Genomic DNA, 24,351 nt, shown 5'->3' on the forward strand with positions numbered 1-24,351 from the left:
CAACCATCTGTGACTCCAGTCCCAGGGTATCTTATGCTCTCTTCTAACCTCCACAGGCACCAGGCACCCACATACATACAAGTAAAATACTCATACACATGAAATAATAAACTGTATCTTAAAAAAAAAAAACCCACAGTATTGACTTCTCACAGTTCTGGTGCCTGCTGAAACTGCTCTCTGCTTCCAAGCATGCTGTGTTATCACATGATGACGTAGGAGAAACAATGAGGGGAAACTCTTTCCTTCAAGTCCTTTATAAGGGCTCCAATACCATTCTTGAAGGCAATGTCTTCATGGCCTAATCATCTCCTAAAGATCCCACTTCTAAATACTGTTGTGTTTGAGATTAGTTTCAACCATAGTTTGGGGGAAGGAAACAACCAACCAACTACATTTTGACTATTGTGAGTAACACTGCAATAGAGAATAAAGTCATCTCTTCAACATGCTCTCATCATATACTTTAGCTATATACCCAAGAGTGAGATTTTTGGACCATATGAAGTCTAGTTAAAAATCTTTAAGAACTTCCATACTTTTTCCACCAAACGTACACAAGAGTTCTCTTTTCTTACATGTTCACCAAAACTAACTTCTCATCATTTTGCTAAAAGCCACTTTTCATGAGATATGAGGTGGTATTTCACTATGATTTCAATCTACATTCTCCTGATGAGTAGTGACACTGAACATGTTTCCATACTTGTTGGTCTTTTGATTAATGCTTATTCAGGTCTGCATACACACGTGTATGTCATGATGTGTGTGCATGTATGTGTGGGCACATATATGGAGGTGAGAAGACAATCTCAGGCGGCAGTCCTTGTCTTCTACTTTGAGACAGGGTCTCTTTGTTTCTCACTGCTGCATACACCACATTATCTGCTTTGTGCATGTCCAGGGTTCTCCTACTTCCACTTCTCATCTCTGCATAAGAGCACCAAGACTTCAGATACATACTTTACAAGGAAAGATTCAAACTCAGGTCCTCAGCACACAGCAAGCACTTTGTTCCCTGAGCCATTTCCACAAACCCGTTTGCCTATGTCTAAGATCATGTCATGCATTATATCTTGAGACTATATTCCTTATCATATAGATTACAAAAAGTAATCTTGTTTCCTTTGTTGTGTAGATGCTTTTCAGTTTAATGTCACTCCATTTGTGCCTACTGTTGCCTTTGCTATGAACACTTTTGGGGTCATATTAACAAAAAAAATCTTTGTCAAGACCAATGTTATTATGGAGCTGTCTTTGTTTTCTTCTAGTATTTTTAAAGTTTCAGGTCTTCCATTTATGTCTTTAATCCATTTGGTCTTGTTGTTTTTAGGGTTGTTGGGTTTTTGCAGGGAGGGGTTATAGTATGAAATAAGGGTCTAGTGATGTTTTCTTTAAAAAAGCAAAACACAAAAAACAAAACAAAACAAAACTATCTTCCATCTAAACCAGCAGTTCTCAACCTGTGGATCTCAACCCCTTTGGGGGTCAAATGACCCTTTCACAGGGGTCGCCTAGGACCATTGGAAAACACCAATATTTACATTACAATTCATAGCAGTAGCAAAATTATAATTATGAAGTAGTAAAAACAAGCTTATGGTTGGAGATCACCATAGCATGCACTATAGGAAAGGGTTGCAGCATTAGGAAGGTTAAGAACACTGACCTAGACAACGAAGTACTAGAGAATATCCTCCAAGATACAAACTGACAATCCTATTAAAGAAGTGCATCAGAACTGGGGATGTAGCTCAGCTGGTAGCATGCTGACCTAGAATGCACAAAGTCCTAGCTTTAGTCCACAGCCCTGTACAAACCAAGAGTAGGGATAGATGTCCACAATCTCATATCAGGAAGTAGAAGGCAGGAGGATTAGACATTCAAGGCCCATCTTTGCTGTGTAACAAGTTTGAGGCCAGCCTAAAACTTACAAGAGATCTTGAATGTATCCAAAAAGGAAAAAAAAAAGTACATTCAGAAAACAAAATACACAATAAATCAGCTCTTACCTATTAAGAACATAATAGCAAATGTTAAAATTTCAATACAAGAACATCCTGGCTTCCAATAATGCCAAACTAGGTTATTTAGTTCAGTATCACTATTCCACTGGATAGTCTAGATGAAAATGTGGATAAAATGTATTTCAATAAGCTAAAGCAACAAAGACAAGTCACCGTGTTGTGGTTTAAATGTGAAATGTCTCACATGGTTCATGTATTTGAAAACTCGGCCCCCAGTTGGTGGTACTGTTTTGAGAAGTAGGAGTGATGTCTAGCTGGAGGAAGTGGGTCACTCAGAGGCAGGTCTTGAAGAGTTTACAGCCTGCCCTATCTCCAGGGGACTGCTTACTGAGCCAGAGACAAAGCAAACCATACATACCATAGTCTCCCAGCACCACTGAGAAGAGCTGCCTCAGCCACCATGTCCTCCCTCCCATGGCCAGGACCCTATGAAGCAGGAGCCAAAACACATCTTTCTCCCTTAAATTGATTCTGTCTGGTACTTTGTCAGAGGACAAAGAAAAGTCACTAAAAACAAAATAGTATGGAATTACAAGGTCATAAGTAAAATAGAAATGACCATCCAGAAATGAATGAATGCATTTGAAAGCTACCTCTGTCCTAGGAAGTTTGACAATTTTGAAAAATTAGATCTTTGTTTTAATAAAATAACAAGAGATAGGAGAAGAGAAAGCAAATTCAACAACCACGCAAGTGAATTCCAAAACCTTAAACTTGGTTTAAAATGGTCCCAGATTGGTGGTGACCCTAAACAGGGCAAAAGAAAGTAAAAGTCCATAGATGGACAGTTCTTATAGATCTCAAGTCAAGATGGAAGAGAACAAATACAGGAGGACATATCAACTGTAGGAGCATGTAACAAAAAACTGGGTGCTCAGAGTTCTCTCCCTTTTAGAATTGGAACAGCCCAAAAGTATGCTATTAAAGATAATCAGTTGTACTCAAATAATCAGGAAACAAGACTCCCAGATCTAAATAAACTGAGAACATTTTCATATGAAAAGATGCATCTGGTTTTATTTCCAAGCTATGAAAAGGATCCTAAGGCTACAACAGATACAACAGGTGTAGCTCTCCCTCAGAATCCATAGGGGACTGAACCCAGTAGTGCTCACAGAAAGAAACTCTATGAGTGCTTAAGTCCCTTCCACAAGGTGGACCCATATCTGGTATACCCTAAGCAATCCTGACAAATTGTCCACATACTTTAAAACATCTCTAGACTACAAAAGATACCTAATACAATATAAATGCTATGTAAACAGCGGTTATACTACATGGCTTAGGGAACAATAAACTGGGAGGAGGGTTGAGGTAGTGGTTTTTAGTGTTCCATACAGACACAATCTTTTTTAAACATTTTCAAACCACAGATGGCTGACTAGACTGATGCAGAACCCAGGGAAGGCCAATGAATTACACAACCAGGAAATAAAAACTACCTTAGTATCCAAAGCATAATTTAATTACAAAGTTACAGCAATCCATTGAATTCCTCCAAGTCAAGAAGTATCTGAGTGCTTACTACAAGCCAGCTGCATGTCTAGAAAAGCAGAAACAAAATAGGTACAAACGTAAATTAAAATTCTAATGTGCTGAAAATGATGATAAAGTGTGCTTTTCAAATTATAATAAACATATAATAGACTTTCACACCCAGTGCTAGAATCGAACCCAAGCTACTAGGTAAACACTCTGGAGCCACGTCTCCAGCCCCTCATCAGGTGTTTTAAAGACTGCTGATTAGTGTTCTCTCAAGAAATTAAAGAGAAGCCAAGCAGAACAGTGAACACCTGTAATCCCAGCACCTGGGAGCTGAAGGAGGCCGACTTAGAATCCAAGTCAGCCTCAGCTACAATAGAGAATTTGAGGTCAGCTTTGGGCACAAGATCATGTCTCAAACAAGGAAAAACTGCTCCTAAACCCTAAATATTAATATCAGCTTGGATTCAATGGGGATATTTTATATAAAACATTTCTCACTATGCCTCTCTCAACAGCTCTCCATACAAATCCTAAATGCTGAATCCCACATTAACAAAGCAGTCAGATATCTTATAATGCCTAATAGCATCCCTTTATACTATAAAGAATGCTTCAAAGAACTAGTCAGTGAAAATTATGCAAAAGCAATCACAAATTTTACCACAATGTTATTTTAGGAACAAAAGAAAATACTGAAAAGCATGAATGACAATATTAAAATGATGTGTAGTCCCAATAGATTATTTTCAAAGCACAATTTGCAACTTAAAGCATTTATCATTCTATCATTAATTAGAGTGGTGTCTCACTCAAGAACAAGATTTTACACACACACACATTCTTAGTGCATAAATCAGCTCACAAAACTCTTAATAGAGCAAAGCAGCACCATCAAACTTACTGCCTTTTCCCATTGAATAGTCTTTCAATTCCAGAAACAGCTCTGGTAACTACAGTGAGATGGAAGTAAAAATACTAAATGACAGATGAGGAGAGAGACGAGGGGTAATAGTATTAACAAGCTGTGGTAATAATACGTATTAAAAGTTACAGCTGGTTTCAGAATCCATAACATATTAATATACTGAAGAAACTAACAACTCTTCAAATATTTTTTCAGGAGTGGTGAAGTAGATGCAATGTCTATCTTCTAAAACCTAAAGAAGGGGCTGGAGAGATGGCTCAGCGGTTAAGAGCACTGGCTGCTCTTCCAGAGGACCAATGTTCAATTCCTAGCACCCATATGGCAATTTACAACCATTTTTAACTTCTGTGACTCCAGTTTCAAGGAATTCAATGCCTACTTCTGACCTCCAACAGCACCCAGGCACACACATGGTGCACAGACATACATGCAAGCAAAACATTCATACAGATAAAATAAAAATAAATCAAAAATTTAAATAAATAAAACCTAAAGGAATGCCTCTTCCTTTCACCAAAGAATTGGGGAAGAAAGATCCCTTCTACCATGGCAAACTAAGATTTCCTTCTGTGGATTTTTAAATGGTTCAAAAATTGGGTTAATTATATGCTAATGCATAGCTACACATAAACAGACACACAAATACCAAGTTCCTGAATCAAGCAGTCAGCCAAACCGACCTCTGTGCCTGGTCCCTGTCTACAACTCACTACTTTCAGACATCTTACATTTAATCCAAGCCAAATCTAACCACTATAATCAGGTCAGCCCAGAAAATATTTATTCAAGTTCCTACCAGTGTCAGGCTCTATGCCAAGAAGCATGCTGATAACTAAAGAAACAGTAATGAAGCACACAATGAAAGAACAATGAATAAGACGTGATCTCTGCCCTTCAGGAACCTGAGAATCCCCACATGCACAACCCTTCTTCTTCTTCTAAAACCTAGGTGAAATGACACAATCTTTCTAAAGCTTTCCTTACACTGAACAGAGTAAACATGTTTTTAACAGTTTTAACCTTCAGTTGTAACTTTCTACTCATTTTAGTGTTACTTCTAAATTTAGGGCTGGAGAGATGGCTCAGCTGCTCTTCCAGAGGACCCAGGTTCAATTCCCAGCACCCACATGGTGTTCCAGGGAATCCAATGCCCTCTTGTGACCTCCAAGAACCCCAGGCACATATCCTGGTGCATATATATATATATATATATATATATATATATATATATATATATAGACAAACACTTATATACAGAAAAAAATAATAATAAAGTCTTAAATCACATGAGCTACTAGAGATTCATTTTTCTAATTAATTCTTTTAGTATATGTCCACAAAGCCTAGATTACTGTATAAGTCAGAAAAACAAAACTAAAATCTGTTTGAACAACCTAACATCAGTCTTTTCCACATCTTTTTAGTAGGTTAGTTATTATACATGGCTTGGTCTGAAATACAGGGCAGCTCTCAGTTTTCTCTCGTTGAATCTGGGGTTGGCCAACTCTGGCTAGTCTATCTCCAGGGACCTGTGACAGCCCTGAGTACTAGGATTTCAGACAGCTGCCATACCTGTCTGACTTTTGGGTGAGTTCTTGGGGATCAGAACTCCAGTCCTCATACTTGAACGAACAAGTGCTTTATCCACTAAGCAATCTTACCAGATCCAGGTAGCAAAATTTTAATAAACCATATAAATGTGATGTATCCAGTCTATTTCTGTCACATATATCTAGATATCTAGATATCTAGATATATATATGCTAATCTGTACTGATTCATATTTAACTACGATTCTCTATTCTTTGTATGATAAAGAAGTCAACAAAGTAAGTAAGCCCAAGATGTCCCCACGTAACTAACCATGCATGCTAGAAAGAAAAAGAAAATGCAGGCTGTGACTCTAGTCACTACCTCACTTAAAACACTCACTTAAAACTACAAGTCTCTTAAAGCACAAATACATTAATGCATAAAGCTTTATGCATTACCACACAACTCACAACAAAAGCCAGCTCCAATCCACTTAGCAAGTTACTGTTATTTTGCAACCCAGTGCCACAAATATTCTATAGAATACCTTTATTTCCAATTTTAAAATGTTTTTGTTTTGTGGGTATTTTTTCTGCATGTATGTCTATTTATCATGTGCGTGCCTGCTGGCAGAGACCGGAAGAGGGTATAGGAACCCCTAGACTGGAGTTACAAAGTTGTAAGCTGTCGTGTGGGTGCTGGGACTTGAACATGGGTCCTCTTGAAGAGCAGTAAGTGCTCTTAACCACTAAGCTATCTCTCCAGCCCCTTATTTCCAATTTTAATGTAAGACTTTAAGAAGCATTAAAACAAGCAAGCTGTAGTAGGGTACACCTGTATCCTCAGCACTCAGGGGCCCGAAGCAAAAGGAACAGGAATTCAAGGCCAACCTGGGCTGCATAGCAAAACCCTGCCAAAGAAAGAAGGATTAAAACTGCAAAAAAGTGAGGCTGGGAAGATGGCAGGGTTGATAAGTTGGCCTTGCAAGTATGAAGACCTGAATCCAACGCACAGAACCAGGTTAAATAAAAGGTAAGTAGATAGATAGTTAGATAGTTAGATAGTTAGATAGATAGATAGATAGATAGATAAATGCTTCTGCAGAGGATCAAATTCAAATCCCATTATCCACCTCAGACAATCCACAAGTACCTCTAACTCTGGCTTCAAAGAATCATACATCCTTTTCTGGCCTCCTTAGGCACCCATGCGCGCGCGCGCGCGCGCACACACACGCGCACACACACACACACACACACACACACACACAGATTTAAAATATTTTTTAAAAAAACTGAAAACAAAGTCCAATAAAGTTTTATGTTTACTCCATTCCCAATCACAATCCTTTATTCCAAGTTCTATTTATTTAAGGTTTAGAAACTAAGTTGATAGTAGTGGAGTCTACATTATTAATTTATAGTAAATGTTCCCCTCAAGTCCTCAAACCACCAAAAATACTTACTCAAGTTTAATGGAAAAATAAAAAGTATTTTTCAAGAATTTCCAAGTTATATTTAAAATAACTTTTAATTTGAACCTAAATTCCCATCACTCTGTTTATCTTTTCAAATTACTGAGAAATTATTTAGATGTTTAAATTAATAAATTACAAGACACACTGGAGGGCTGGAATTATTTCCGAATGTAACATATTCTTAACGTTTAAGTAACTTTAGAGCCTGGCACGGTGGCTCACACCTGTAATCACAGTATTCTGCAGGCTAAGGAAGGAGGAGCACTGCCATTTGTAGGCTAGCATGGGCTACACACACTCACACATACATACTTTAAAATTATATTTAGTTTTACTTAGAATTGTTTTTTCCTCAAACTTTCTCTGTAGTAGGATACAAAGCGAATTTCTTTAAATTTAAGTAATACTTTCCTGGTTTTCCTATAGGTACTTCTTTTGTTTGTTTGTTTGTTTGTTTTTCGAGACAGGGTTTCTCTGTGTAGCTTTGCGCCTTTCCTGGAACTCACTTGGTAGTCCAGGCTGGCCTCGAACTCACAGAGATCCACCTGGCTCTGCCTCCTGAGTGCTGGGATTAAAGGCGTGAGCCACCACCGCCCGGCTGTATAGGTACTTTTTTAAAGCATTCTATTTACCTTCTAGATTACTCTGTGCTTGGGTCATCTGAATAGGCAAAAAATAAAAATCTCTTCTAATTATAAAGACGGAAAATAAGGGGCTGGAGAGATGGCTCAATGGATAACAGCACTTGCTGCTCTTGCAGAGGACTGAGTTTGGTTCCCAGCACCCACACTGAGCCTCCTATCTGTCTGTAACTAGAGCGCCACTGGATCTGATGCCATCTTCTGGCTTCCTCACCAGTATGACACAAGTAGGCACATGATTTAAAATTAAAAATAAGGGGCTGGAGATACAGCTTGATGGTAGTGTGCCTGTCTAGCGTGTGTGAGGTCTCGGGTCCAAATAGATAAACAATAAATTCTGTAAATGGAAAATAAAACTATACTCATTTCCATGAGCACTACATGATGACATTGTAATCCACCATAAAAATGTACAAATTAAAGGGGAAAGCTTTAATCCCAGCAATCAGGAGGCAGAGGCAGGTAGATCTCTGAGTTCAAGGACAGCCTGGTCTATATATTGAGTTCCCGGCCAGCCAAGGCTATGAGACCGTCTCAACAAATAAACATACAAACAAACAGGAAAGGACCAATAATGCCTGAAAATCTAACTAATGTTACACGATTCATTTACAAGGATGCCCCCCATTATTAGAACAATCAATGCTATCTAAGCAACAGAATGGTGAGGCTCCTGAGGTATTTTGTCTTGGAGTGGTGTGTTTGCAGACTGGGCAGACACTTGTGCAGGGTGTTGAGAGGTCAGATTCCTGGGGCTGGGTTAAGTAGGTGACTAGACGGCCTTTTAAGTGTCACTTCTAAAATCCCCAATCTACAACATGTGGAAAATGAGAAAACATTCGGTCTTCCCGTTAAACGCTCTGCTTCGAATCCCAGTTAGTGCACACACTCAAAACTTGTTCCTCCTCCTTCTCCTCCTCTCTCAACGGAGATTGTCCGAGATTTTCGCAAACAAAGGCACGGGAAATATGCACAGGTGGGATAAAAAGGGGAGTGGCAGGGGCCCGGCGGCGCTCGAGACAGCGCCCCCAAGCCGCCAATCTTCCCGGCCGCACCTGAGAAATCACTGCCCTGCACACCTCCACCCTCCGGCGGTGGCGGCGTCCCGGGCGAATTCTCCGACCTCTTAGCCCCCGGCCGCACCTTGGTCCGGCACTGATGGGCATTGTCTGGAGCCTCCGGCGCTCGAGAAAGGCGCGGAGGAAAGACAAAAAAAAAAAAAAGAGAGCGAGAGAAGTGAGAATAAAGAACGGGAGGGGGAAAAAAAATACCAAGCAATCGGCAAGAGGAGCGTCCCCTCCTCGATCTCTCGCTACCTCATTCCGGTCACAAAAGCCGCCCCGCCAGCCCAAAGAGGCTGCAGCCGGAGCTGGCCGGCGCGGAGCGGCGGGCGCCCTCGGTCCGGAGCACCGAGGCAGCGGGAGAGGGAAATGGGCGTGTGGGTTGGGCCTGGCTGGCCCGAGGCCGGGCTCGGAACAAAGCCGCCCCGGCTCCCCCTACCTGGAGCTGGGGCGTCGCCCAGGCGCGCGGCGCGGGGAGAGAGCCGAGCGCCGCTCCTTCGGGACAATGGTCCCCCCCTGCCCCGCCCGTCGTCGGGCGCCGCGTACAAAGGCGCGGAGCGGGGCCGGGCGCCCGTCCGCCAAGTCGGGCGCGGGCGGGAGAGGGGACGGCGGCGGCCGTCTAGGGCTGGAGCCGGTCCCCTCGGCGGGAGCACAGGCAGCCCGCCCCGTCGCCTCCCGGCCGAGGTGGAGGGGGTGGAGGGGGGTCTCTCGCGGCACAAAGAGGAGCGGGACCCCGCGCCGCCCCGGGCTCCCCTCACTCACCCACAGCTCGGTGCCCCAGCTCATGGCGGAACCGGAGGCGACTTCGCGCCGGCAGGCTGGTTCCCGCTGCTCCGCTCGCCCCGACTTTTCCCTCCGCGGGCTCGGGCCGCCAAGTCCCTGCCTCGAAAGCTGCCGCCAACCACCGGGTTCCCCAGTGAGTGAGGGAGAGACACGACTGGAGCGAGCCGCCGCCGCCGCCGCCGCCGCCGCCGCCGCCGCCGCCGCGTCCCCGCCTCCCGGCAGCCGGGAGGGAGGGGGCCGGGGCCGAGGGGAGGCGGGACGGCGGGGAGGGGGCGGGCCGCGGTGCACCCTGGGATCGGGGCGGGCCCGCACTCGGCACGCGGCGGGGCTGGCGGGGGTCTCCCGCAGGCGGCTCGCCCCGGCGGCCCTCGGACCCTCCTCCCTCCGCGGCGGCGTCCGATCCCGCCGCTGTCCCGAAAGCCGCACTCACGACCCCGGCTCCAAGACGGAGAGGAGAGGAGGGCGCCCACTGCCCCTGCCTTGCTCCGAGAGCCCCCTCGAAGGAGGCGACCCCCCCTCACGTCAGCATTCCCTGCCGAGCGCTGACAAAGAAACCTCGTCCAAACGTTTGAGCAGTGGTGGTGGTGGGGGGGTGTGTTTAGTTCAAATAATCTTTCCTGTTAAGGGACTTCGCGTTCCAGGCTTGATGCTTCAGCCTGGGGTTCTTGGGAATCACACACACACACACACACACACACACACACACACACACAAATGTGTAGAGGTCAAACGTCCAATGTGAATGCAACGTGTCTCAATCTGTCTTAATAAAGCATCTGGATTTTATTGTAAGTTCTTTCGGGAGATCTTTTTTTTTAATTTTCATTTTTTTTTTTTTCAAGAGGCAAACGATCCAGTAATCATCTGGGGAAGTTGCCATGGTGAAAGACAGACTTGGTGTAAAGCGAACCGGGCTGACACCTGCTGGAGGTGAGACATTGAGCTTGCCCGAATTCTAGGTTGATCAGCACCTCCGGGAACCGATGTCTCCCTCCTGGTGCCAAACAACCTGTTCAGAACCCGAGATATCTCTTGCCTCTGGTAGGAGTCTTGGATACAGACCACCACTTCGTTTTTCCTCCGCTGAGTTATCCCAGCCTGCCTCCACTGGCAGTCAGCAAATTTGGCTGGTGCTACTAGATACCGGGCACAGTATGCTCAGCGACTCCCCGACATATGCTTTAGTATTAATTGCTCATCGCTTAAAACACACGCACACACACACACACATACACACACACACACACACACACACACACACACACACACACACGTTTTCAATCTATAACTAGTAGAGTACTCCTCAGTGAGTCATGACGGCTGAATGTTTCAAGGTCCCCCCCAAACAGGCTTCGTGTCAGCATTGAAACTCCTCCCCACAGGACCTGCACAGGTGTTCCAGCTTCTTCCGCCCCAACCTTCCTGTTTGCCCAGTTCCGCTCCCTGTTGAGGTCCAAGCAAACAACCAGAGCTCTCGAGCGGTCTAGCCACCACTCACCAAATTGTTTGCTATTCCTTTTCTGAGGCAGGCTGAGCAAAGGAGTACTCTCTTCTAATTAGGTTAAGGCCGGTTTTTAAATGCTTTTGGAAAAATCTCTAAAGCAAGGTATGATGACTCACATCTGTAATCTTAGTGCCTCCTGGAGAGGCTAAGGCGGAACTCCTGGAGTTGGAGCCTAGCCTGAGTTACAGAGTGTGCTGTGGTGGGTGTGGAGGTGGGGATGAGAGAGGATATCTTTCAAGCATTACCTAAACAATACTTGCTTTCCGATATTCTTCTGCATTTCTCTAGTTCAAACACAATTCTTTCAAGGTATGTCTCCTAACAGTGCTAATCACCTCTGCTTTCACTCTCTCTAGATAGCATGAATTTATGTAGCAATCACAGGTTACACTAATTAGTAGTGGAAAGTATTTACTAAATGACTGTCTCCTTTAGCGCTATTCCAGTGCTAAGATGTACCGTACCGAAGTTCAGCCATGTAAGATGTAGGGACTGTAATTCAAACCAAAATTACACCTCTGAGAGGCAGAGGCAGGTGGAGCTCTGATTTCAATCAAGGTCAACCGGGTTTACCTGTGGAGTTCAGGACAGCCAGGGCTGCAGAGATCCTGTCCTAAACAAAACAGAGTGAAACAAGCTATTAGCCATATTAAAACTATACTGACTACATAATTCCCCAATAAAGCTTTGACTCCAAGCTGAGCTGTTTTTCTTCTCCCAAAACTTGTGAACAAGACTCCACAATTTAAGAAAAAACTTATTTTCTTAAAAATAAAAATATGTTTTGAGTTGGGGATGTGGGTAAAACACTTGCCCATCGTGTATGGGTTCAATCCGTAGTTCTGAAAAAGAAAAAAAAATCCTAGATTTGGTGTGATGTCTATACTTTGTTGTCAACTTGACTACACCTGGAATTAACTAAAAACCAAGCAGATGGGTATACTTGTGTGAGATTTTTCTTAACTCATTGGAGGTGGGAAAACCCACCTTTAATTCAAACCTTTTAAGGTAGGAAGATCCACCTTAAATCTGGGCCACGCCTTCTATCACACAATCATTTTTAACCACTACATCCTTGTCTATCGTGTTCAACATCTGGGGTTTGACCTCCAGCACCACAAAAAAGAAAAACAAGTTCTTACAACACGGGAATAAAAATGTCTAGTGTTATATATTGTTTTAAAAATTAATATTAATCAGAGTTCAACACATACCCTATCTGTAGCCCTATCTCTAAAATAGTTGCCATTTAGCTATGCAGAGGTGTTTTACACACACACACACAGTCACACACACACATAACACAGAGGCAAATGTTATATGACAGAGGTTTTGTGGGGGAGTTTTTTGTTTTGTTTTATGATTATTGTTTTACGGGAGGTGGGTTGTAGCTGTTCCAATGTGCACGTGGAGGTGAGAGGACAGCTTTGTGTGGTCAGTCCTTTCACCCCTACATAGGTTTCATGGACCAAAATCTCATCTGCAGACCTGCACAGCAGGTGCCTTTGCCTGCTCAACTATCTTGCCAGCCCAGCATAGCCTTTCAAGCTATTTGTGATTTTTCACAAGTCATTTTTTAAGTAGTTTAAATACATCATTTTCATCTCTAAAGTTTTAACCCATGATTGTGAATAGCTTTGTAGTATAACAAGGCTATCATCTATTCTGGATGCTCTCCCTATAGCTTACCTGAAACCCTAAACAAAACTCTGTTCTGTCAACTGTACCTTTTTGCTACTTAACCTGTTGGCAGTGAATGGCATCTTGGTTTCTAATTCGTTCTGCAGGCTTTTGAAGGTAAGCAGCACTGAGAATCAAGGGGGAAATTATCTCCTTTCTGCACATATTTACTCCAGTGAGTCAGGCTTGCATTACTACAAAAGCTCTTTTACCATTTTAACCATTTTTACACTGTATCCTTTCTTTTAAAAAGCAACAAAACCAAACCAAACCACAGGGTCTCATACAGGCCAGGATGACCTCTAACAGCTACACAGCTAATGTAGACAAGGCTGCCTTGAACTCCTGATCCTCCTGCCTCTGCCTCTAGAGGGCTGATATGCCAACACCTTGATACACATTATGGAAAACACTTGGACGGAGTTCTGTTTGAACTCCAGTCCATAATAAACCAAGTGATGTATTTTTCCTTTTATCACATATCAATTCAAACACAAGCCCCCTTTATAATTTCTTTTTCCATTGAGGGAGCTTTTAAAGTTTTTATTTTCAATTGATACAAAATAATTATTCCCCTATAATTTCATTATGTCCTAAACATTTATCTCATACCCTTTCCAGATTCTAGTTTCCCCGAGTGAATTGTGGCTTTTTTTTTTAAGTCAGGGTGTAAAGCACAGTTGTTCACTGTCACATTGTGAATATGTAATAATTCACTAGTCCAAACACACCAACCTCCAAACCCTTGATTGTAGGAAGAAACAAAGCCTCAGCCACCTTACTATCTAGAGTGCAGTAAGCTTCCCCACCATGTATGTGTCAGTGTCCCCTCCATGAATGGCTACCAAGCATACACAATTTCTACTCCCAAAGTATAAACAGCACAAGTAGCAAAAACTTTTTCTCATTAGAAACATCTTAATATTTATTATTAAGGCTGTGCTTTAGAAATAAAAACTATTTTTAAAGTGTACATGGTGGAAGACACCTGTAAGTTCCCCACTCAGAAAGTAGAAGGAGCATCAGTAGTGCAAGGCCATCCTCGGCTACATAAGAGTTTGAGGGCAGCCTGGGCTACAGGAGACCCTGTTTCAACAAATGAACAAAACCTACGGAGGCAGTGTCTAAAAATGAAATTATTACCTAAGTCAGCAGGCCAGAAGAGCCAGCTAAACTTTACTAGGAAGAATGTCAAAAAGCCGTTTTCAGCCTCAAATGAAGCCCCACACAGGGAGAGGAGTGCTTCTGGCTCCCCAGACCCATGCCAGCCAAGAAAAGAATGGCAGTAGCTAGTTAATAGTCGTCGTTACTTTCTGTACTGCTGAGAGCTGGAAGAAACCCAAACTTCAAGGGCACCATTTAAATGAAGGTGGCTCCCTAGAGTAAGGAGAAATCATGAGGAAAGAGAGCAAGGTGCACAGAAGGGCTATTCTATGCCTTTGGGGAATTCTACTCTCCCTTATTAAATACAGCTAAGCTATCTCCTGTAATAGTTCTAATGGAACTTTGCAAAAAAGAAAAAAAAAATATCTTCTGTGCAAGGTGATGCACCCCTGCAATCCCAGCACTCAGGAGGCAGAGGCAAGAGGATCATCGCAAGTTCAAGGCCAGCCTGTTCTACACAGCAAGTTCCCGGCTAGCCAGAGTGATACAGGAAGACCTTGTCTCCAACGAAGAAAAGAACTATATAAATCAAATGGACTGTGTCCAAAGAGGTGACTTGCTTCTCCACATCTATGGTGAGTTGTCTCTCATTTTTGACTACACTATGATAGATTGTACAGTTTTCAAAACAGTTCAGTATGGGGCTGGAGAGATGGCTTGGTGGTTAAGAGCACTAGCTGCTCTTGCAGGTGACCTGGGTTCAGTTCCCAGCACCCACATGGCAGTTTGCAGCACCTATAAGACTAGTTCCAAGACAGCAGGTATCTTCTTCTGGCCTCTATGGGCACCAGGCATGTGCACACTTACATGCAAGCAAAACATTAATACATATAAAATAAAATAACCTTCAGAAAATTTAAAAAGTTAAGTATTTAGGTAAATTCTCTTCAAAGCAACAGAATAACTATTACAGGTTTCTTTGGATATCTATTAAAGTTTCTTAAACTAGTTTAAAACTTTTACAAGTTGATGATTTTTTAAAGATGTTTTTCATCTAACATGCATGAGTGTTTGCTTGCATGTATGTATGTATGTACGCGGACTGTGTAAAGCACCTGGTGCCTTTGGAGGCCAGAAGAGGGCATTCAGTTCCCGAAACTGGAGTTACAGATAGTTGTGAGACTCTTTGTGGGTGCTGGGAACTGAACTTAGGACCTCTACAAGATCAGTAAGCACTGTTAACATCGAGCCCTCTCTTCAGACCCTCCACTAGTTAATTAAACTACTCCTGTGGTTTCTCCTACTTGTTGGTTTGTTTGAAGGTAATCTGTGTCGACAAATTTTAAGATATGAATATCAATTAGCAAAACAACACATAGTTCTCAGTGTTCTTTTTAGGAAATCTAGTCAGAGCTGGATGTAGTTGCATACACCTACAATCCCAGCATTTGAGAGGTAGAGTGAGGCAGGAGGATCAGGTGTTTGAGGTCATGCTCAGCTACATAGCTTAAAGCCAGCCTGGGCTACATGAGACTCTGTCTTGAAATGACACTACTATACTAGGGATTTATTTTCTTTCTTTCTTCTTTTATTTTTGTTGTGATTCAAGGGTTCACTCTGTAGCCCAGGGTGGCCTGGAACATCTATAAGGATGGCTCTAAACTCTCAGCAGCTCCAAATTCACCTATCAGCCTTCCGAGTGCTGGGATTACAGTCATGACAATGACCCTGTCTTGGAATTTAGTTTCCAATACAGGAACTCGAGGAACATATTCAAACAAGAGCATTCTGGTCCCCCAAACTATGTTCTTCTTACGTAGAACATACAATCATTCCACCTCAATAGGCCCCGAAGTCCGAATTCATTCTAGCACCAACTCCAAAGTCCTTAATTCGTGTCATCTAAATCAGACATGAGACTCAAAGTTTTACCTTTTTCCCCCAGTTGCTGGAGATCAAATTCTAGGCCTCAGGCCGGTGGTTCTCAGCCTTCCTAATACTTTCAGATTTTAATACCGTTCTTCGTGTTGTGATGGTCCCCAACCATAAAATTATTTCTGTTACTACTGTTATGAATCATAATGTAAGTATCTGTGTTTTCCAATGGTCTTAGGTGGTCCCTGTGAAAGGGTTGTTTGCTGCCCCCAAAAGGGGTCATGACCCACAGGTTGAGAACCACTGCCGTACGCCTGCTAGACAAGCATCCTACCTTTGAGCTGTATTCCTACTGTGGGTTGTTGTTGCTTTCTAAGATTTATTTTTATGTTTTTACTTATACATATGGGCAGGGAAGTGTGTGCGCACTGTTCCCAGGAACGGGAGTTACAGGCAGATGTAAGCGTCCATCCTGGCTTCTGGGAACAGGACTCAGGGCCTCCAAAGGAGAGTGCATGATCTTTACCACTGAGCTGTTCACTTCTTTTAGGTGGGAACTCATTATATAGCCCAGGCTGGTCTCGAACTCACAATCTTTCTGCTTCGGTTGTCTGAACTCTGGGGTAACAGGTGTGGCCTAGCCTAACTGTGTGTTTTAGTGAGTCACCAAGTTCAGGCTGTGTGATTTTTTTTTTTTTTTAAGCAGATTCTCCTCCAACTGTGAGCCTATGAAAACATGATATGTGGTTCTAAAATAAACTGGTGGGCTGAGTACAAGACAGACACCCTCCTTCCAACACGGAGGAGTAGGCAGGAAAAAGAATAACCTATTCTAAAGCCCAACATGGAAGACGGCAGCGAGTCTCTTACATTTTTAATTGTATTATTAATGTGTGTGCCTGTGTTTGATGTGTGTGGGTACACACGTCATAGCGTGCATGTAGAAGTCATAAGACAACCTTGTGGGGCCGGCTCTCTCCTTCCGTCTTCACTCGGGTTCCAGGGATCCAACTCAGGTTCTCAGGCTTGTGCAGCTAGTGCCTTCACCTGCTGAGCCGTCTCACTGGCCCTTCAATAAGTCTTAAAGCTGGGAAAAAATTCCCTTTGATTCCGTGCTCCGCTTTCTGAGCACACAGGCCGGGCTGCTGCCAAGGACTTTGCCCCTATGGCCTTGCTCAGGCCTGCCTGTTCAACAAGTCTCATGGGTTAGTTTCCCCACCTATGGAGTTCCCAGTCTGGCGTTTCACACTGGTGGCCTGTTGCCAGCATTCTTTCCCTGGGGAAATGTAAACAAACGCCTACTCCTCCTTATAAAACCCCCATGACAAGACAAACCAATGTACGATTCCACCCAAGTCCAACTTGTGAACCCTTGAGCTTACTGGGCTTACGTACAGAGCGTGGTGAGGAGTTACTACTTACAGAATGGGCGACCCCAAAGCAGCCACACTACGTGATGGCTTCCCATAGCTGCACAGATGGAGGACCTCCCCTCCACGTCTCCTTCCCTGACCCCCAGTGCCAATCCAAAGTCTGCGTGCTCTGACACTCCCGAGCTCACCAGGCAGTGTATAATCAGGGCAGAATGACATATTACAAATATCTGAGAGCGTGGAAGGGAGCTCTAAGACTCTCAGGTGAGGGTCCAGTGACCCTCCTTACCCCTTCCTCTCTTCCAAGGGAAATCAACAGTCATGCCTTATCTCAGGAGTCTCTTGTGATTGATCACAGTTGTTCTGATGACAACAATGGCTGGTATGCTCAGGATAGAATTCTGCAACGTGATTATTTGTTCCCTACTCCACTAGACATGGTTTTCAGCAGGTGGTCTACCTCTGTGACAAATCTCTACCTGGGACTCTAGGTTGTCCGTGATATCCTTTGAAATCTATTCACAGCATCACAGCTCTTGCAGGATGCAGAGTTGGTACCATATGGACACTGCCACGGCTCACTTCTGTGTCCCTTTGAATGGAAGCAAAGGCCTCCACCAGGGCCTTCATGAGCCACAGCTGGGGAAGCCAAAGAGATCTGCACTGGAATGCATGGAAGAGAGTCCTAAGATGGCCCTAGCTCAGCCCAGCTTCACAAACCATTCTTCCCCACTGATACTCTGGACCTGTAATAGGCGGAGCAGGCCTAACGACCTCTGAAATGCTTTGGGTCAGTCTCTCATTGTCTTGAATAGAACCTGGCTTTTTTCTACCCATAGTAATCTCCAGTGAGTGGTCACCTGGCCACATACTTTGTGTTCGAGACTAAACAACAGTTTTTAGATTTTTAAACCATACCACGTGGTGGTATGGTTTGAATGACTCATTACAAATCATTTTGATTTAATCCCCATTGTATTAAAATGATGAAAACTTTATTCAATTGTTGTATTTGAAGGTGACATCTTTGGAAGTAATTGGGTTCAATGAGATTACAAGTACAGAAACACACACACACACACACACACACACACACACACACACATTGTTCCCATGATTGCATTAGTGACTTTATAAGAAGAGAGGGTGGGTGAGATGGCTTCAGACACTGGCTACCGAGTCTGAAGACCTGTGTTCGAGCCCCAGAACTCACACAGTAGAAGCAGAAGAAAACAACTTGGACCTCCACTTGAATGCCTCAGCACCCATTTGGAGATGACACACATAGGTACCGGGTTTTTTCTTTTGGGACCACTAACCAGCTCCCAAATCATGACACATAGACTTCTTATTAGTTATGAATGCTCGGCCTAGCTTAGGCTCGTTTCTGGTTAGCTCTTTTAACTTAAATTAGCCTGTTTCTCCTTATCTACCTTTTGCCTCGGGGCTTTTCACTTTTCTTTCCTTCTGTATATCTTACTTTCACTGCTTCTCGTGTCTGGCTTCTGGACCTGGGCGAGTCCCCCTCTTTCTCCTCTTCCTCTTCTTTCTTCTCTCTTCTCTTATTCCTGTTTAGCCTAGATTTCTCCTCCTATTTATTCTCTCTGCCCACCAGCCCCACCCATCCTTTCTCTGCCTGTCTATTGGCCATTCAGCTCTTTATTAGACCAATCGGGTGCCTTAGGCAGGCCAGGTGAAAGAGATGCAACACACACGTCTTTACATAATTAAACAAATGCAGCATGAACAAATGTAACATATCTTGGCCTGGTTAAAATAACATTTCACAAAACACATAGATAAATGTAACTTTAAAAAGAAAAGGAAGAGAATCCAAGTAAACAAACTTGCTCTGTCTTGCCATGTGATGTCCTGAATGGCCTTAGGACTCTGAAGAGAGTCAGCACCAGCAGGAAGGACCTCAATAGATGTGCCTTCTCCATTGTGAACTTCCCAGCTTCCAGAGGAGGAAACCAAATAAGCTTCATGATTTAATCTGTGGTATTCAGTCACAGCAACAGAAAACAAAGTAAGACATGTGACCAAGGTAAGAGCATTCCAAATCTTTCATTATAAATGCCTTCCTTTGAGTGGAGCATTGAATCCCACCTTGCTTGCCGACCCACCATTTAACGATAGTCCTAGTGTCCCCTCCCTTTCTGAGATAGAATCTTACCACCTCAGAGTGGCCTTGAGCTCAAGAGCCTCCTGCCTCTTCCTCATTATGTACCACCATACCTGGCTATATACATCCCATCTTTAAATCGCTTCTTTTTTCTCAGTTTACTGTGGGTGGTAAATGTAGCCATGCAGCCTCTTCAGTATTTTGTTGCTTAGCGATTTCTTCTGTTGGATGTCCTGGCTTTCTACTTTCCTAGAGTCCTGGAAATAAATGTAATTCTATCATGGTCTTCATAACTGTGTAACAAGAATGGTCTTAAACTCGAGTGTTCGTTTTTTAATTATTTTCTGATTTTTATGCGGATGGGTGTTTTGCCTGCATGCACGTCTACCCCTACCACCGTATGTGGAGTTCCCCAGAGGCAGAAAAGGAGGTCAGATCCCTGAAACCAGAGTTACAGAGGGTTGTGAGCTACAGCCATATGGCTCCTCTGAAGGAGCAGCCAGTGCTCTTAACCAGTGAGCCATCTCTCCAGCCCCCAAGCTCCAGTTTTCAATTCCTTCTCAGTTCAGTCTAGAGCCTCCAGTAGAGAGGCTGTTGCTGTTCGTATTTCCGTGACCATTTAAATGGCCTCTATCAGTTCCAGGCTTTCGCTTATGTTGTCTTCCTTAACTTTCCATTCATGACTGTCTGGACTTTTCTAACTTACACCTCCAATCTGCCCAGCTTCCATGAATTGCTCGATCTGAGCTACTTCTTCATTTTCAAGTACTTGGTATACGAAAATCCACAGTTACTATTTTTTTGTTTTTTGTTTTTTTCTTCGAGACAGTGTTTCTCTGTGTAGTTTTGGTGCCTGTCCTAGATCTCACTTTGTAGACCAGGCTGGCCTTGAACTCACAGAGATCCGCCTGGCTTTGCATCTCGAGTGCTGGAATTAAAGGCATGTGCCACCACTGCCCGGCTTGGTGTTTTTTTGTTGTTGTTGTTTTTTGTTTTGTTTTTTTAAACCAATTGTCTATCTTAGGTCTTTGTGATGCTCTAACAGAATAGCCGGGGCTGGTAAATTGTAAGGAACAGACTCACTCCCCCTCACCCCCTCAACTCCCACCCCCACCCCGCACCAATACACACAGACAGTTCTGGAGGCTCGGCAAAGGACATCTTGCTACACTATCCCATGGAATGATGGTAAAAGGCAGTAGAGATTAGAAGGAGGCCAAACTCACTTAAATAACAAACCCACCCTCTTGTCAACAGCCCTATTCCTGTGTTAGTGATATTAATTCACTTGTAAGGGAGAGTCCTAATGAGTAATCACCTCCACTTACTGAATCGAGGGTGCTATTTCCAACATAAAACCTTATGGGATACATTTGGACTAGCAGCTACTGGGAGGCTACACTCTTTTTTCAGCTCTTAAGTAACAGAACCTTTCCATATATTTCCATATATGACAGTCCACGCTTCTTTTTAAATTTTTCATCAATGTGTGCATGTAGAGACAGAAAGTGAGGCAGGATCTCAAGTTGCCTAGGCTGGCCTTGAACTCCTGATCTTCCTGCCCAGGTGCTGTGATCACTGGCATGGACCACCATGCCCAGCTCAATCCTTGCTTCTTACTAGTGTTCTAACATTTGTAATTAATTGTCATTGGGTATTCATATCACATGTTATTAATTTCTTTAAAATCATAAATCAAGGAGCTAGAGAGATGACTCAGTGGTTAAGAGCACTTACTACTTTTCAGAAGACCTGGGTGCTGTTCCCGTCACCTAGGTGGTGGCTCACAAGTACCTGTAACTCCAGCTCCAGGGGATCTGATGCTCTCTGGCCTCCCTGGGCACTTCACGCATGTGGTATACAGATATAAACACAGGCAAAACACTCATACACATAAAGTGAAATAAATCTAAAAGTACCATGAATCAACAACTGTGCATCCTTCATGTCAGAATCTTATACCACTTAAGAAAACACTTGATAATTTCTTTAGTGACAATAATGATACGTTGTACTGAATACAAACATCAAGGTTAAAATGAATGTTAGGGTTGAAACGGAGCAGTTGGGAACACCAAGGAAGGTCAATAGGACTTCAGCTGGGTATGTAGGCAAGATGACTTGATAAGAGAAAGGACAGAGTTCTGGTCTGGAAGTCCCACTCCTACCCCACCCCCACCCCCAGAAGGTGCAAGTGACCACTGCCCTTTGCCCTAGTAAACTTCTCAACTTTATGGGCAGTTAAGTCCTTATTGAGATTCATGCTTCTAACTATTGCATTGTGGGTAAAGATGGCTTCTGAGAAAGTTTCCACCTGTCCCACAGAGAACACCACCCCAAGAGGAAAGGGAAGGAGAAATGGCAGACCAGGACTTGACCCTCCACGCTGGAGAGGGCACCTACTTTCCACGCTTGCTTTCTCATCTGTTCAGTATTCCCTGATTATTTGCTTGCTCTGCCTGTGACCCGGCATGAATTCTTCTATTTAGGGAGCACAAGGTCCTAGACAACTGCCCTGGTTGGGATGAGAGAGAATGTAGGTGAAGGTATCTCTCCTCATCTACAATTTGTGTACCCTCTAGTTCAAACTCAACTAAGGGTTTTGGCTGGGGCTCAAACCTAGGACCTTGCACACTTCAGGCAAGCATTCTGCCACTGAATTATATCTCAGGCCCTTTTTAGCCAAGATTCTAATTCCCATTTCAAAACAAATGTAACTCAAGTCTTAGACATTTCGGAGGGAGTTTGTCATTATATAGGTCACCTAGGTCATCTCTAATACAAGGCATTCTAGGGAATATTGGGTGGAATAACTCCCCATGAATAAATGTCTTCTGTAAGATTCTCAAAACTTAGCAGCTAAGAATACAGAACTACCACTCAAATTCCAGGTTCAGAAACTGAAAGTATCTCATAGAATGGACTTACACAATTATGTATCAATTAATGACGGGGACACATCCTGAGAAATACCTCATTGGGCGGTTGCATCGAAGTGCATTTGTCCGAATTAAGACAGCGATTTTACTAGCTGAAATCATATGGGGCCACCATCGTACACACAACTTCTCATCACCTGCAACACTGCCATGTGGCTCGTGACTAGACTAAAACATCATCTTATTATCTGAAATTCAAATTTAATAGAGAATCCCGTATTTTATCTGGAAACATCCAATATCCATGCTTTAAACACCAAGGTCAAGGACTTTTGAGTAGACTTACCTACACCGTGGATTTCAGAGAGTTCATGCATCATTGCAGTTGTCTGTAAACGATGCTTGGCTACCTGTTGTTTGAGAAAGGGTTTCTTGTAACTCGGGCTGCCTCACACCCACGGTGTAGTCAAAGGACCTTAAACTCCTGATTATCCTGTGCCTACCTCCCAAGTAGCAGAATTACCAACATGCACCAACAAGCCTGGCTTATAAAATATTTTTAATAGACGTGTCTGTAGTGCTTTTCCCAGGCACTGAAAGGGGGGGTGTCTTTATTAGTGACTCTTAATAAAGAGTTGCTCGGGCATCTCTTAGAGAACTCTTTAAAAAATCAAAAAACCCTGACAAGGTTCAGAAAAATAGGCAGAGGGTGCTTTCGCTTCCATCTGAAAGAGGAAGGAGCACCGTGTGGTGGCTCATACCTGTAATCCCAGCCCTTGGGAAGCCAAAGTAGCATGGTCGCCCTTGGTTCAGAGACAGCCTACTGTACATAGTGAGTTCGAGCCCAGCCTGGACTGCAAGAGTGAGACCCTGTCTCAAAAGCTCCAAGAATTCAATAGATAAATAAAGAAATAAATAAATAAAGGAAGTAAGAAAAAGAGAAAAAGAAAAAAGACCAAAATGGGGCCTTTTAAGCCCAGACTACAGAATGCTTGTGATGAACTCGCATGAAAGGAGACTAGAGGAGCGAAGAGATTGAGAAGATCTTCCTGCTCACTGTTCTCTCTTGTACTCTTTAATTTTCTCACAAGGTACATGCTTTGTTTATTTAAAAGAGTTTGCAATTACAAAATAACAGTAACAAGCCCTAACAGTACCCAGGCCCTCCCCTGGGCCTAGGAAGTCAGAATTTCTAATTCTATAGTGTGTTGTGATTCAACATTAAGAGCACACACGTTTCTCAGTGGCATTTACCCACACAAACACAAATGCATACAACTCTCATGCAATACACATCATCCCTTGAATCTCCCTGAAAAGAGTCAAAAAGAAGAGCAGTTCTCTTCAAGCTGGGCCGGGGAAGTTCTGGGGAAGTTCTGTTTAGAAATCGTACTCGGTGAACCAAAGCACCCCACCCTCAGCTTGGGTATGACAGGAAGCTACTAAGGGTCTCAGTTGCCGGCTCAGGACATCAGACGCCTAATGAATGTCTTTGGCCACCAGATCACAACTAGAGGTAATTAAGCCTTTATTTATACCCCTAATAAGCAAGCTGCTTTTTCTCTGCTTGCACTGGGCAGGGCCAAGAATAACAACAGCCGGACGTCCTGCCACTCCTGGAAACTTCCCGTGTTCTGGCATCGTAGGAATCTGCCAAGCCTGCTTCAAGGTGACACACCACCTGCTCAGAACCGACCTCACTGCTGCTCATGACCGAGCAAATGCTGCTAGATGATCGGTCCAAGATTTCTGGGAAACTTCGTCGCCAGCTAGGTCGACTTGAACCGCATCCCTGAGATCACTGATCTGGAGTCCACTGCAGAAGTGTCTCTTTATTGGTACCCCTCTGTATCTCAGCAAAACTGGCAGCCAAGACTTT

The 24,351-nt window shown here is 43.4% G+C and overlaps 1 protein-coding gene across 3 annotated transcripts in view; it reads right to left on the bottom strand.

The window, feature by feature from the left end:
* Nucleotides 1-10,112, bottom strand: part of Fnbp1l (formin binding protein 1 like) — a 79,511-nt gene extending 69,399 nt beyond the window's left edge. For all 3 annotated transcript variants that reach the window (XM_059266184.1, XM_059266185.1, XM_059266188.1), the window contains exon 1: nucleotides 9,912-10,112. In XM_059266184.1, coding sequence (XP_059122167.1) covers nucleotides 9,912-9,935 — 24 coding nt within the window. In that variant the 5' untranslated portion in view covers nucleotides 9,936-10,112. The remainder of the gene's footprint in view (nucleotides 1-9,911) is intronic.
* Between the last annotated feature and the right edge of the window lie 14,239 nt (nucleotides 10,113-24,351).

The sequence above is a fragment of the Peromyscus eremicus genome, chromosome 6 (assembly GCF_949786415.1).
Source record: "Peromyscus eremicus chromosome 6, PerEre_H2_v1, whole genome shotgun sequence".
NCBI lineage: Eukaryota > Metazoa > Chordata > Mammalia > Rodentia > Cricetidae > Peromyscus > Peromyscus eremicus.